This window comes from Enhydra lutris, unplaced genomic scaffold (assembly GCF_002288905.1).
Source record: "Enhydra lutris kenyoni isolate GAN:26980312 unplaced genomic scaffold, ASM228890v2 scaffoldscaffold50, whole genome shotgun sequence".
NCBI classification, from domain to species: domain Eukaryota; kingdom Metazoa; phylum Chordata; class Mammalia; order Carnivora; family Mustelidae; genus Enhydra; species Enhydra lutris.
Window position 1 is genome coordinate 15,051,417 of NW_019154134.1, and position 16,173 is coordinate 15,067,589.

Consider the following 16,173-nt stretch of genomic DNA (forward strand, 5'->3'; position numbering starts at 1 on the left):
ACCACTCCTTTGGAAAATAAATAGGAAAGCCTATATGGCATAAAGCTTAGGTCCTTTTTCCCGAGGAAGATCCAAAGAATAAAGATGATGGTGCAGACAGTGTTCACCTAGAATCTTTGAGATGGTAATGGCAGCATTTCTTGACCTATGCCTACCCCTACAGTTTTCTCAGATTGTCTGTGGAGAGACAACAGCAGCCACCAATGCTTCCCTTGAAACAGTAGTCCCAACATGTACATACGACATCTTCCGCACTACCTCTTTCTCCTAAGCTTTGACTTAGCTATCTTTTTTTTCTAATTAATTTTTAAAAATCTTTATATATTTTATTGTTTTTGAGCACATTTACATGAACAGCTGTGGGGGTTGAGGTGGGTGGCAGGAGGGGCACAGGGAGAGAGAGAAAAATCTTTTTTTTTTTTTTTTTTAAGATTTCATTTATTTATTTGACAGAGAGACAGAGATCACAAGTAGGCAGAGAGGCAGGCAGAGAGAGAGGGGGAGGCGGGCTCCCTGCCAAGCACAGAGCCCGATGCGGGGCTCAATTCCAGGACTCTGAGATCATGACCTGAGGCGAAGGCAGAGGCTTAACCCTCTGACTCACCCAGGCGCCCCGAGAAAAAGAAAATCTTAAGCAGGCTTCATGCTTATCGCAGAGCCCACACTTGATCTCATGGAGGGCTTGATCTCAGAGCCCTGAGATCATGACCTCAACCCAAATCAAGAGTCAGGTGCTTAACCAACTGAGCCACTCAGGAGCCCCTGATTTAGCTACCTTAAAGAAGGTAGCAGAAATGTGATTAAAAGCCCACCTAACTTATTCATGCTATTCTTCAGGAAGGCTCCAGGAGTGCTTAAGAGCCTCTCAGACATATTTGAGCAAGTCACCTCTAAGAATGGATGGGTAAGAATCAAAATTCTAGGGGCACCCAGGTGGCTCAGTTGGTTAAGCATCTTGATTCTGGCTCAGGCTATGATCTCAGGGTCCTGAGATGGAGCGTCATGTAGAGCTCTGGGCTAGGTGTGGAGCCTCCTACCGATTCTCTCTCTCCCTATCCCTATGCCCTTCCCCGCCCCACTGCTTGCTTGCGTGTGCTCTCTCTAAAAACAAACAAACAACAGAGAATCAAAATTCGAAGAGCAGGGCAAATACAACCTATATGAAGTTGATTTCAGAAGAAAACTTTAAAAAGGTATTTGAAATGGAAATAACAATAACTATACATATGCCATTTCTCAAGGTGATTATATTTGTTTTATGTTAAAATAAAAATATACTGATATAGAAAAGTGTAGATCAAGAGATTAACGTGAAATCTATGCGTGTGATTTTAGTGTTTTCATGGTTGGCAGAAATTTCTTCTTGTGTCTGCTTATGAACTTAACTACTTTTTTCCACTTTGGGTAGAAAGATGATGTATACGTTTCTGTATTCAATCCTTTTTATTATCTATTACTACTTTACTCAATCTTCTTTTCCATTTACTCTTTAAAACAAACTCTCTTCACCACCCTACTTGGACCACAAAATGTTTGTGTTTCTACTCATTTGTTTCAGCAATATTTTCTGAATAAGTAACTGAATAAATAACTCTATCCTGACATCAGGAATATCTTCTCCAGTTTCTCTAATCTCTTCCCTATTTCATATCCCATATTTCAATATTCAGTTTAATTCTCATCACCTAAAAAGCTTTCTGATCCTACCTCAGTCTATTCTGACCTTCTCAGCTCTAAATTTCTATATCACTTATACATTTCTACCTCATTTATTAAACACTATCTTATATCATTCTCTAGTTGTTTCATGGACATTTACTTTCCCAAGTTTACAGGATTCTTTTGTGTTATTTGTAGTGCCCATTCCAGTGTGTTTATTTAGCACTAAATTATAAGTAGGGGCTTGACCTGAAACGTTAAAACTGTTGAAGACAAAAGTCACGTCTTCCACTATGGTTTTCTAATAACAAATTTTTCATCATTCTCAGTAGCTACTTGTGAACTTCTAGAGGGTCTTAGGCACTGAATTTCAGGTAAAATTACCAATTTATGTATAACTCTGTAGAATGTCTATTCTTTATCAGTAGGTTTTATCTTTCAAATCAATTTAGGAGGGGCATCTTTGTGGCTCAGTGGGTTAAGCAACTGCCTTTGGCTCAGGTTATGATCCCAGAATCCCAGGATCGAGTCCCACATTGGGCTCCCTGCTCAGCAGGGAGTCTGCTTCTCCCTCTGACCTCCCCGCTTCTTGTGCTCTCTCTCTCTCTTAATAAATAAATAAACAAAACCTTTTAAAAAAATCAATTTAGAAGTTAATCCACCCACTTTTAAGGAACAGAAACTTCATACTGTTTTCCATAACCACTCAGTGAATAATACCAAGCATATCTCTGCATTTGATTGAAACACAAAAGTTAAGTAGGCAGACGTAATTACTGGAGCTGGAGTTTGGCCAGGAAACTTGGGAGAACACTCCCAACTCCCACCACAGATTCCATAGATAACCACAATGGGTCAGAATCTCCCATTTCCATGTACCATCTTAAACACAGTCCCTCTTTTAGGCCCATGCCTCTAGTAAAATAAGGCCACTCTAGAAGTAAGATTCAGAAGGGGAAAAGTTACATCCGGAGGTTCCTAAAGAATAATGTATGTTTTCTGTTTGTTTATTTATTTATTTATTTATTTATTTATTATTATTATTTTAACAAACTTATGAGGTCTACAGGAAATACCCAAAGCAAGTACCACAATGTTTCCAGCAGGAAATGCATCCTGTTTGGCTAAATTGGAAGAATGACCTTTAGTTATGTAGCCAGGTATTCATTCTTTTTAGAATTCTACAGAAGAATTCAACCCTTCTTTGGGAAATGTGGAGAATGGCATGGTGTTTATATGTTTATGTCTCATGCAGAATGAGGAGTCAAGAATTAACTCTACCTCTTACCTTATTTTTCATAAGACCATTTTTCTGAGTCCTTTGGATTGTTTTAGGCTCTTTTATACACATGTATGCTGGAAAACCATTATCTTAGGTCTCCCTCTCCGATCATATAAGCAGAGATAATGATAAAATCTGAATTTGACTTTTTGGTATATTATAACCCTCAAATCCATGTTTCTTCCCCAGATGCAACAGAAGCAATTAAAACATATTTAGATATATAGTAAGTGATTAAAAATTGATAAATATTCAAATGTATGAATTATGTAGTTAGGCTACATTATGTGGGGAGAAAAGATCTATCACTAATTCTGAGCTTATTTTGCTGCTCAAGAATAGCAAAGAAGAAAAAAAAAGAATAGCAAAGAAGGAGAAAAATCACTTATGTGAATACTATTATATTCTTTCAAATTCACTTTGGGTTTATTTTTAATCACACTGATGTCTAGTTTTTCATTGATTTCCTTAACCATGCCCCCCCACCCCCAAAACCCTTACTTCCTGACAAGCAGCAATAAAATATAACAGGACCAAATTTACTGTTAAGGAGTCCCTACTTGTTGAGTTCTAAGGCGTTCACATGGTTAAGTGTCCTTAGTATTAAACGCTTTGGAGCTCAAAATATATAGCCTCATGTTTCCTTACTTCTGACCAGTCCAAAGCCACCCACTGAGGTGGACATGACTGGTTGTTGCAGGGCTCTTTTTCAATAGGCCGGTGTGTTAAACAACCACTGTAGTCCAGTGTCTCCTCCTCAGAAGGTCCAATCTTCCTGATGCAGAGCACTGCCCTGGTGCGCATTCCACCATCACAAGTCTTGCTACACTCCAACCAATCCCCAATGAACCACCTGCAGCAAGAAGTGGAAGAAACACAGAAGAACATTTCCTCAGTGTAGCCAGAGATTTTTAGCTGAGTGAAAGCACTTCTGCCAATGGATTACATTCTCTCCCTAAAAGAGCTGACATTTCAGTGTTGGTTGATGTGAGAAATGACAAATGGAAGGGCTGCTAAGGAAAAGATAACACATGGTCAGCTGCCTTCCAGGTGTAGGGCTTTGGAGCAGACAGAAGTCAGGTCCAAACAAGTAATGCAATGTATGTTCTTAACCACACTGATATCTCCCCTTTTCTAAATTAATTTTTAAAATGAAGATAACAATATACATCATGAGACTGTGATGAGGATTAAGTAAAGTAATAAATATGAAGCTTCCAGTCATGTGCTAGGTAAGAGTTTAACAACCAGGTCTGTATGGGAGGTCAGGGGTCTTGATTTGTTCCATTTACCAATTTTGTGATGTGAATGCCCATCATCAGTTTCAACCTACATCCTTGCCATGCTGAACGTATCAAGAGAAGATCTGCTAATAACAGGATTTCAGGAGCCAGTAGTAGCTTGCTTTAGCACACCACCGAAAGCTTCTAACATTGTGTCTGACATCCAACAAAAAAGCGGCAGTAGCTTTATTTATTATCACATTGAGGCAGGTTCTCCTGCAATCAAGGATTTTGTGCTAAAACCACATTAAAGGAGCTAGGAATTTGCTTTTTTGTTTGTTTGTTTGTTTTTCAGAAATGCATGTCAGGCTCTGCATAAGATAGAAGGCCTTTACTATGCTAATGGAGCAGAGAGAGCCCAGGTGTCCATCCTGAAGATGTAGGAGTCTTTAAACACCTGCACCAAGAGCAGAGCCTGAGCCAGCTTCGTGAAAACATGGAGGTCCCTTGTTTTGATCCCTCTACTCCTGAAAACAGCTTCTATGTAGCTAGTGTGGGAAACCGAAAACAAAAGGAACATGTTTCACGTTTATAGGTGAACCACTCTTTTTTCCTAAAGTCATCACTGAACTTTCATATATATGTAATTTCAGTGTGTGTATATGTGTGTGCATGTGTGTATGTACGTAAAACGTCTGCAGAACTCACTCTCTGAGGGACATTATTTGGTTAAAAGGTGTGAATCAAGATACCAATCAGACCAATGAGAATTTGGCTTTAAAATTTTTCTATCTATACTAGAGTAAAGGGGTCTTTCCCTTTTTGTCACAAAAGAGCATTAAGATGTAAGAGCTGCTGGTGGCCATGTGGCCTGCCAGTAGAATTAGCTGAGGTGAAAGAATGCAGAGGAACAAGACAGCCCTGATGGTATTTGAGTCCTGGAGCCCTTCCTTAAATGAAATCCACCGTTGCCCTTCCCTCAGCTTTGTTAAGTAAACCAACAAACCCTCTTCTGTGCAGAAAGTAGCTGAAGTCGAAGTTGTGTTATTTCCAACCAGAATCCTGATTGATATAATATTGTATTTAATTTCATAAATATATGCTGAATGCCAACTATATTCAAGGTTTTGTACTTCGTTTTATAGAAGAGGAAGTCAGAGTAGTGTGAGGAAAATGGTTCTCCAAAATCATGAAAAGAGCAGTGTTGAAACTAGGACTAGATCCCCCAGCAGTTACTGCCTCCACTGAATTTCATTCTTAACTCTGCTAACTAGTAGGATCTAGGTCACAAGCATGAGGTCACAAGTCATTTTCTTCAATCTGTGTTTATAGATTATGCAACTATCCTCAGTGGATATGCTCAACTCTTAGGTTAAGAGAATCTCCAGACAGAAGAGTATGAAAGCTTAAGAACAAATTTCTCACGATTTCTGTGAGCTTAGTTAATTGTGCCAAGTTTTGTATGTAGGAGATAACACCTGAGTGAAGTCAGAGTACTAGGTTCTATATTTGAGCTGTAGTTAGCCAAATATGCAACAACGGCCTTTATTCACTATTATTTGTATTATCTTTAGTTACAGCTTTTAAAAATATTGTAATTAACCAGTTTCTCAAAGTTAGAATACATCTTTCCAAAAATTAAAAATTTTCAACCTAAAATTCACTTAAAGAATGATGATTTAATCCTGAGAATCTGATGTTAATGTTGTTTTTCTAAGTCATTTTCCAGAGGAGATTTAAAGGATTTTCATATTCTTTCCATTTTGTTTTCCACAGATGAACATGATCCCAAGTTGTTAGTACCATTTTTGGTAAAGAGGAAAATGTGTACTGAGAATAATAACTTGCATGCCAGCCATAGTGAAACTCTGATTCAATTCGCAACAGTGATTTCATCACAAAGATTAGGGGATAAAACAGAAATGTGTACAACTCAGCCACAAAAAGTCCAGTCATACCACCTCCAGCCATGATCTCATTAGGTCTCATAATGTAAGAGGGATGGAGGCCTTCAAATTAAACACAGGTGCCCAGAGTAACAGCAGTGATTCAGGAGGTGTTGCTGTTCTTTGCTGGACGAGGTCAGGTCCACCTCCGCCTTTTTATTCTTTGCCCTCTCTTTTATTGCCAAACGTCTCTTAGTCTAGATGTATCAGTCTAGCATTTAATTTGGAGTGTATGAAAGTAAAAGTATTAACCACCCTCCCAATTTCCCTTCTGACTCGAACTCTGATTTCAGTCCCTGTTGCATCTTTATTGCTCACCAAATCATCCCTTCCCATGTCTCTCTAAAGGATTAAATCACACCCAAGTTATTTAAATAGTTTGGCAATTTTGCCACTGCATATTCTTTATTCCTCTATCCAGTTTAAGACATACAGCTTCCTTCACGCCATTGTATTTGACCCTCTGATGACCTTCTCCTTATTTTCTTCTCTAGATTTGGTGGTAAAAATATGAACATAAAAATTCTGGAAATATCAATGGTTGAATTGTTATAGTCTGAACAACACTGGGAAGCTTCTTTCTGAGCTCTTCCCAACACCAAGTGGTCAAATTGTTTTCGTCCTCACAAGTGTCTTCATATCCATTAGACATTAACAACTTGTAGAATTCAGGCTTGAGTGCCTGAAATAAGAGTGGTGTGGTGCAAACTGTGTCAATTTGACCCATAGTGCCTGTACTTTAATAGGACAAACAAGAATATTACTGGGGGCAGGGAATAAGAGAGACACTATAAAATATTTCCCCCTACCTAGGTTAACCATAATATTTGAAGAAAGCACTGAGCATAAAAGCAGAGTATTATTTTTGCTTTTTAACTTAAAGGGAAATGGCAGAACATATGAAAATAAAATGATATTAGATGTTTGGATTAAAAGAGAGAGATAGGGAGACTTCCCAGCCTCTGACCTAGTGTCAAGCATCTAATTATCAATCCTTGTCACAAATCAACATAACAAAATTTTTTTAAAAATCCTCATAATCTCACAATAACATCTTTACTCAAAGGGAGATTCAAATATGTAAACTATTAATTACTTATTAAGATGGTACAACTTTGTTTGATTTTAAAATAGGTTTTAGAAAAAATTGCTAAACATTAAGTTGGTAAAAAGAAAAGAAAATCTGCTCATTCCTCATTAATTGGAAAGTAAAACTAATATTGAGTATAAGCCTCTATACCCTAGACGTTTCACAGCTGAGATTTTTCTAAATTGGAAAAAAAAAAAAGAATGTAATAAATATCTCTGAAATTACAGCAATTGAGACTGTGGCAATGAAATAAGCAAGTATTAAGCACTGGAAGTATTCAGGTGCCATCAGATATTTGATTAGTGGTGTGTGGTACAATGAGAAAACATCACCAGAGATTAACATACTCTCATCACGATGGGAGTTGGCCTACATGATTTCTATGATTGTCCGCAGCTCTTAAATTTTGATGATGAAACTTCCTCTAAAGTTAAAATAACATATTATGTTTGTCCTTGGGTGAGGTACAATGACTCAATATAATTGTTAAACATTATATCCTAAAAGATACCATTAAATAAAACCTAACCTAACACCCAAGTAAAAATTTCTCCCCAGCCCAAGCATCCTTTAGCACTTTTGTTTATAACTCTCTTATTGTGCTTAACATATTTTGCCTAAACTATAGTTACTTTTATAGGTATTTACCCAATTACATTGTCTTTAGGCAAGGCAGCCATTTCTCCCAAAGCACAGTGCCTTTCACATTGCAGTTACTTAAAAAAATGTTTCTTAGTTTGTGGTCACTGTATTATCACAATGTATAATACTCTATTGTTTTCGCCCCTCTTATTTTTACAACTTTAAAAACCACAGTATCATACAGGAATAATATTCACTGTTCAAGAATTCTTCACATGAGGCCATATATAGAAACATTCTTGCCATAGAAAGATAGCATGGTCAAAACTGAGCTCTTGGTCATTCTCTTTGGATTCCAGCTCAGCATTACTTCCTTTTCTCATGGTGGGGCACTAGCTTGCTATCAGTCATGGTCTTTAATATCAACCCCTCCCTTTTCCTTTTTCCAATTATTTGAGCCTTTGTTAGGAATCCCACCATTTTCACTGAATGCCTCTGGAATTCTTGTTTTTTTTTTTTCCTGTCCCTATTCACCTTACCCTCTTGACTACTACACTGTTTCTCACAAAAGAGCTGCTGCTATGAGCACATTAATTTTTTCATGGCAAAGCTTCCTCTGCCCTTCAAGGTCTTCCAAATAAACACAATTAGTATTTCTCTACCAATGCCTCTCTCATCTATTTTTCCTAGTCCTGTCATTTTCTTTATAAAGCACAAAGATAAATCTTACTACCTTCTATTTTTCCACACCCTCCTTATAAAGTCTCCAATATGACTAAGAGACATTTGAAGTATTTCATTATTTAAAAAGATAATTTCTGATTTTAAAAATATCATTTGGAATTTTAATAATGGAACTGGGAATTTGGAAATAAATATAGACCCTTTCCTCAAAGTAGGCAAATATATTTCAAGAAGATTAAAGTTTACATTATAAAAAGAAGAAAAACTTTGAAGGAAACTTCGAAAGTACAATCTTAGAGTGGATAAAGCCTTCCTAAACATTATACCTAAGAAAGAAATAAAAGTGTGATAGATTTTCTATGTAATATTTTAAGACTTCTGTGAGTAAAAATAGATCATAACACCATAAATAATATGGAAAATACACGACAAACAAGGAAAAATATTTGAAATGGAGGTAAAAGAATTAATACCCTTAATACATTAAGAGTTCATAGGAATCAGCAACAAAATGATAAACACTTCAGTAGAAAAATGGTATAGGTTAGGCCATGGAAGGGAAAATCAAAAAGAAGTAATACGAATGGCCACTGGACATAGTTTTTCAATGTTCAGTCTCATCTGCAATCCAAGAAGTATAACATAACACAACAATTAGGTATCAAGGCTTTTTCCCCCCCATAAGATAATCAAAGATTGTTTCTAATATAATAATATCCAGGGATGCCTGGTTGGATCAGTCAGTTAAGTGTTTGACTCTTGATTTCAGCTCAAGTCATGATCTCAGGATTGTGAGATCAGGCCCTGCTTTGGGCTCCCACTGTGCATGGAGCCTGCTTAAGAATCTCTTTCTTTCCCTCTCCTTCTGCCCCTTCTCCCTACCCTGCTCACTCAGCCTCTAATAATGAAATTAAGTGAAATAAAATAATAATAATAATAATATCCAGTGTTGTGCAGTTCAGGGAAATTACATTCTAATATGCTGTTAGTAGGAATATACACTCATACATTATCTCTGGAGAACAATCTGACAATGTTTTACAGACTTAAATATATTTCCACTTGAATAAGGAATTCTATTCCCATTTATTTACCGTAAGAGCATAGTTATAGAGAGCAAAGTTTTAATAGCAAAAATTGTTAATGCTGTGGTATCTTAAGGAATCAAAAGCTAAGACACAGCCACAATTGTTCAGCAGTAGAAAACAAATTAAACAATGACATATCTACTAAATTCTGTAGAAGGTATTTAATGTTCAAAATATGTTGAGAACTAACTACAGAGCATCAGAAATAATACAATATTATTTTGTTTTATATACATGTCTATGCAAGCATAGAAAAAAGATGAGATAATACTTCAAAATATTAACAGTGGTATTTTAAGTATTACAGGTATTTTTCATTTTCTTATTTTTACTCATCTGTTTTTTATTTATTTTTATGTTTTTAAAGATTTTATTTATTTATTTGACAGAGATCACAAGTAGGCAGAGAGGCAGGCAGAGAGAGATGGAGGAGGAAGCAGGCTCTCTACTGAGCAGAGAGCCCAATGTGGGGCTCGATCCCAGGACCCTGAGATCATGACCTGAGCTGGAGGCAGAGGCTTTAACCCACTGAGCCACCCAGGTGCCCCTTCTTATCTGTGTTTTAAAAACTTTATGCTTTAATATGTATTACAAAACCAAATATGATTATCACATCATCACCTAAAAAAAAAAATCTCCTTTCCTTTCTTCTACACTAATTTAAAGTATTATTGAATTCAGTAGTCTTTCAATGATTTTCACCTCTAGAATATCAATGTCTACTGGGAATTCTATGATGTACAACCACCATTCTAAAGAATTGAGATTTTCTTTTTCATAGTCTGAATTCAAAGGAATAAAAAGAAATTTAAAAGGAACTAAGAAAAAATGGACTAATAAATAGTAATATTTTAGATACCTATCTTTAGCTCTTTCTGAAAAAGTCAGCCCAAATTTTCTTTTTCATATTCTTATTTCTCTTTTTCAAATTCCATCTTCTTACCTCCAAACTAAAAAAAGTTAATAACTTTTTATTTTAGAATTACAAAAGGAAAGGAGATAGAAAACTTGATTTTAATTATGTACATTAATTCAAATGTCAATTACCCTTAAAATATATATATAGAGAGACACATATATATAGTATATATATATAGTATACACATAGGTATACATATACATACACATATATATTTACAAAACAATTCCAATGTAATATCTAAGCCTACAACATGTGGGACAGAATGATAAACCGCTGAAATCTCAAAGGATTTTTGAATAGCATTTCAGCTGAAACAAGTAAAAAAGTTGAAGCCAAAATAAAACAGGTGTGACCAGGACCACTCAGAGGTCTTAAATGGCTGATCAAATACCAAACACAATACTTAAAATCCTGAGTGTCAGGAAATTAACTTGATGAGTCGAGATGTACAACTATATGAAAGTAATGTTGAAAGTTGTTGGAAACATGGGAAGGAACAAAATTTTGGCCCTGGTTTCTATGCATGAGTTTATATAGTCTTCCCATTTCTTTCGAGTTAAATTTATAAAAATAATTGGCAGAAAGGAGAAAAATGTTTAAAAATTTTTTAAAAATCAAATTTTAAAAAAATTTTAAAAATTAAAAAAAAAATCAAATGTCTTTGTAATACATATTATAGGTCATATTTCTATACTTTCCTGGGTCTGGATTTTAACAAATTAGTTATACTGTGATCATATTTTGAAAAAAAGAAACATGAAATTTTAGAAGTCCTAGAATAGGGTACCTGGGTGCCTCAGTCAATTAAGCGCCTGTCTTCAGCTCAGGTCAAGATCCCAGGGTTCTGGGATCCAGTCTCCCCTCTCTCTGCCCTTCCGCCCTGCTTGTGCTTGTGCTCTCTAGCTCTCTGTCTCTCTTGCCCACACACACATTCTCTCTCTCAAATAAATAAATAACATCTTAAAAAATAAATAAAGTCCTAGAATAAAAACTACTTTCACTCTAGATTCTTTGTGCTCTTTGTTTGGTAGTCACTGCCCTAAACTGTTTCAAGACACTAGCAGTAATATCTCCCTTTGAGATTCAAATATTTGGACAGACACTGACTTTGGGAAATGAAAGTTCATAAGGCATTATTGTATTGAAACAAAGATAAGGAACATATCTTGCTTTAAACACATTAGGGACCTGAATCCTTTACTGTGACTTCTCTGTCGTTACTGCATATAGAGCTTTTCTCTTCAGTTCTACAGAGCTTGAGATATATAAATTCATTTGCATACTTTTCCCTATTAATTTCAAGTTTGGATAGTTAACCAAGGAGATAAAGTTTACCCTGATTTCTCAAACAAGGATGAAATGCCATTTGCACATGTTCTGTCTTACAGTTGTCAAACAGGCAAAAGCCCTATAGAGATCATGACCAACTCAGTATCTTTGTCTTCAGCATTTTTGTCTTTTCTCATGTAGTCACTGCCTTTTTTCTTTTTAATTTTTTAAAAGTAATCTATATTCCCAACATGGGGCTTGAACTCATGACCCTGAGATCAAGAGCTGCATGCTCTACCAACTGAGTCAAGCAGGGGTCTCTAATTATGCCTTTGCTCAGCCCAGAAACTTTACTGTTCTTACAGATTATAAATTGGGACTCACCGACAGCAAGTCCACAGTGTTAAATTTAAATTTTTAAAAAAGTCATCATTAACACGAATGGGCTGTTAGCTTATACCTCCCTTTACAGAGCTGTAACTGCTACATTAATCAACAGAATGAGTCTGAAGTCCACCTCCGTGCCTGTGCCCAACATGCAGAAGATAGGATGATTTAGGATGACACAACTTAAAACTGGGTCAACAAATTAAAGCATTGATATTCCATTATAAAATGTTTACCAAACATTTTAAGAGTCTCTAGGCCTTTAGGATAAATATCTGGAAAAGATATGACTGCATACCAATCTACTGTGTTTTATTGAATTTAAGGTACCATAATTAAAAAAAAAAGATACCATTATTTTATAGACTGTTAAAAAAAATTAAAACAATACTGATTATTATCGTAAGTAACACACTATCAATGGCAAGATGAATTTCAATCTCCAAGATGTTAAAATGTGAAAAGGTACGCCTTAGAACTGATGAAATCTGGTAATTTCCAGCACTGTGCCAGGATCAATCTACGGATGTTCCTGTTTTAAAAGGGTTAATAACTGAAATCTATGGATAAATAGGAATCTTTACCCTCCGAAATGCTTTATCCCCTTTTCTAACATATGAATATGTTTCCAAATATGAATAGCTAAGCATTCTTCTCTTTGTACTTAAAATAATTATAACTTCACACTCTTACTTACTCAGGTGGGCAGGGCTCAGTGTTGCAGGCTCTTTGATTTTCAGGTGGCTTACTGTCTGGGTCACAGTAATTGTTCTGGACAATAGAGTTGTCATCCAATCTTTTACAGACCACCTCCTGTCTTTGGACACCTTGAGAAAAAGAGGACATCATTAATTGAAGAGTAGTTTACTTTCCAATAAATTAGGTATGCATAGCTTTCTTCTGGGGAATCAACCTCACTGGATCGCTGCTGTCTTATCTGTTCCAGAAACACTTGACTGCTTCTCTAAAAAGGAGAGAAGGCCTGGTCGTTATACTTCAATTTTAGGCAAAATTATTGTTCTCATATTTAGAAACATAACTGTTTTCAGGTAATTTTAATCAATTAGTATTCCCATTGTATTCCCATTGTGTATTCTTCTTCGTGCTTACCTTAAAAAAACAAAAACAAAAACAAAAAACAAAAAACCAAACTTTATTTTCCCAGAAGGTCATCAGATAAAATGTATGAATATACATTTCAATGCAAAACAATGATTGTTATCTATTTAAAAATAAGACAATAGGGACAAATTTACTTTTTGGTATTTTGTAGGACAAATCCCATCAATTTAGTCTTTGTCAGGAACACACTACATTCACACATTTCATTCTTTTTCTTCCACTTACAGATTTATTTTTCTAAAAGCCCACAAAGTCTAGAATTTAAAGATTGCCGTAGGCCTCTTTTAGACTGCATTAGTCTGTTTGTTTTAACAGAGTTGGCCCTCTGTTGATTATACCACTGTCAAACAGCTATATATATATTCCTTGAAATAATAACTCAGAAGATTATTATCTCAGTCTTAAAAATTAGTCTATGTGAACTGTTTGCCACAGCTAAAAATATTCTCATTATAAAATTTGTAAAATTCTATATGTTTGTAAAAGAATTGTAAAATTCTATATGTTTATTATTTATTGGCAAAGATATCCACCACAACTTATTCACATTTCACAAAATTCAAAGATGCACACAAACACACTGTTATTTGTAAACATCCCTGAGTGAATAGAACTTAAGCAAGCTCATTTTTACTTTAGTGTCAAGGAATCTAAAGAAGCAAAGCTAGGTATACCAAGATATCAGAGAAAAAGTAAAACTAAAAACAATGATATATGTTTCAGATCATATAGAGGTAACAGGTTACTCCTGGAATTGGAAATAAAAGCATAAACTACCCCCTTAATCCCCCTCTTATCTCTATAACCAGGTAAGTGAAATTAGCCAGAAAGAGTTATAAAAACAGCATTAGCGGTATCCAGGAAACCACAGCTTCACACCTAGCTAGCCCCATACAAACCCACAGTTTTGCTTTTTTTTTTTTTTTTTCATCTGCTTTTAATAATACCCTAAAGACTTTAATCTCAAATTAGGGAAATCAATGTACAATAGGATCATTCAGTGAAGGAAATATCACCTTAAAAGACATATATCAATGCTTCCCCCAACGTCCTTTAAGAGTCTTGAATATTCTGCAGGTGGGGTGCCTCAGACATCAGGCTACACATACTTTTAACTAAGCAAGATAGAGAAATCTATGACTCTGATTAGGAAAATTATTAAGTCCTGGAGCCTCTGTGGTGGTGGAGAGTAGTAGAAGAAGGTATATTTTACTATTTGTAGTGACCCAAGACTTTTACTAATCTCTTTGAATAAATTTTTAGGTTTTCCTAAATTTAGGGGTCTAAAATATAGCCAACAACTTACTGGCAAAATAACTTAGAATATGTGTTGTATTCATTCCGTCCTAACCCCTAGAATAGGCCAAATCTCAGTTTATGTGACAACAGTTTGGAATTTTTAAACTATTAAACTTTACATTTTTGTGGGAAGAATGATTCACATCAGGCATCACTGTAATCCATTCACACATGTTCCACAGTATTCATCAGATAATATCTCCCCATTGTGTCTTTCCAGTGGGCAGATAACTAAGTTCATGTGACCCACCTAGACAAAAATCTCAACATTAGTCATAGGATTCAACTACCAATTGCCACAGTGACTCAGAATATTCATCCACCTAGTTCAACATGTTGTTCCTACTAGGGAGAGTAGGGGATTATTTTTGTACGTTTGGATGATCATTTTTTTTTAAAGCCATTCAAATACGATTATACTTGGAGAGGGGGACTCAAACCATCCACTTACACAGAGGACTTATATAAGTTTACCCATCTGTGATAATTATATTTAATAATAAAAAATCTGATTACATTTGCAATAAGAAAGTTGTCATTCAATTCAATACTTGGTTGTTTTTCAGGAAAGAATAAACATTTTCAACACTACAAAATGAAACTGATGTTGCTTTGCATCAGTGTCAGGAACATCAGTTCAGTTTCTACAGGTTAAGATAAAATTCTACTTCTTTTAAATTAGCCCTCGAAATGTCATTTGGTTATAATACATTAGTTTTTAAAAGTAGCCTTTAATGTAAAAGCAAGGCCTCTGTAATTTGAATCACAGGTGAAATATTAGTTATTAGAGGTGAGATTTATATCTGATCCTAAGATAAATTCCAACCACATATGTATCTTGAAAAACTTAACTACGTAACATTTATTGTTGAAAAATTGGGAAGTAAATAAAATCACAAAAGGAACAAAATAAAAAATTTCTATAATTTCATATCCTTGTTCTGGATCTTTATTTTTAGGGCTATTTTGCTTTTTAGTGGGATCCAATAATTAGTTTAAAATTACATAGTACACAAACTGAACATGCCACTGAAATGTGGTTGACAAGTCATTCATTCATTCATTCATTCACTCATTCAACAGAGAATAGTCACTAAAAGGAACTGTGGTTAAGAGATACTAAATGCTAAGAATTATAAATTGACTTAACTTTGGTCATGCCTTCCAGACTTCTTAAAAACTAGGAATTTGGGCATTTTGGGGGTTCACTTCAGTTTCATAAAAATTCAGAACACTAATTTTTATGAAGTAAAAATTAAAGTCCTTGAATAAACAGCTGAAATTACTCTATATTTCATGAAGATGCATTCTTCCTTGCATTCATCTTGTATTAATTTTCTTCTAAAATGTTCTATTAGACATTGTGGTATTTCACACTCAAGAACTGACTATACCAGGAATCTATTCCAAATCTTCTAACAATGCTGATCTATCTTCCTCTAGCAGCATAAAAATCCCCTTCCAACTTTTACCCCCACACTTGGCAGGTTCACAGTTTTTTGTTTTTGTTTTTTTTTCTTTTTAAATCAGTAGCAACAGGATAACTCTAAACCAATGCACCTAATTTAGGATGGATTTTTGAAACACATACTCTGGGACTAAGGAAAATGAAGGTTTTAG

At 35.2% G+C, this 16,173-nt stretch overlaps 1 protein-coding gene across 1 annotated transcript in view; it reads right to left on the minus strand.

Moving 5' to 3' along the window:
* LOC111156970 (ADAM metallopeptidase with thrombospondin type 1 motif 6) overlaps nucleotides 1-16,173 on the minus strand; it is a 300,261-nt gene that overhangs the window by 23,586 nt on the left and 260,502 nt on the right. The window contains exons 20-21 of the mRNA XM_022518156.1: nucleotides 12,830-12,959; nucleotides 3,590-3,794 (exon numbers count right to left, since the gene is read on the minus strand). Coding sequence (XP_022373864.1) covers nucleotides 3,590-3,794; nucleotides 12,830-12,959 — 335 coding nt within the window. The remainder of the gene's footprint in view (nucleotides 1-3,589; nucleotides 3,795-12,829; nucleotides 12,960-16,173) is intronic.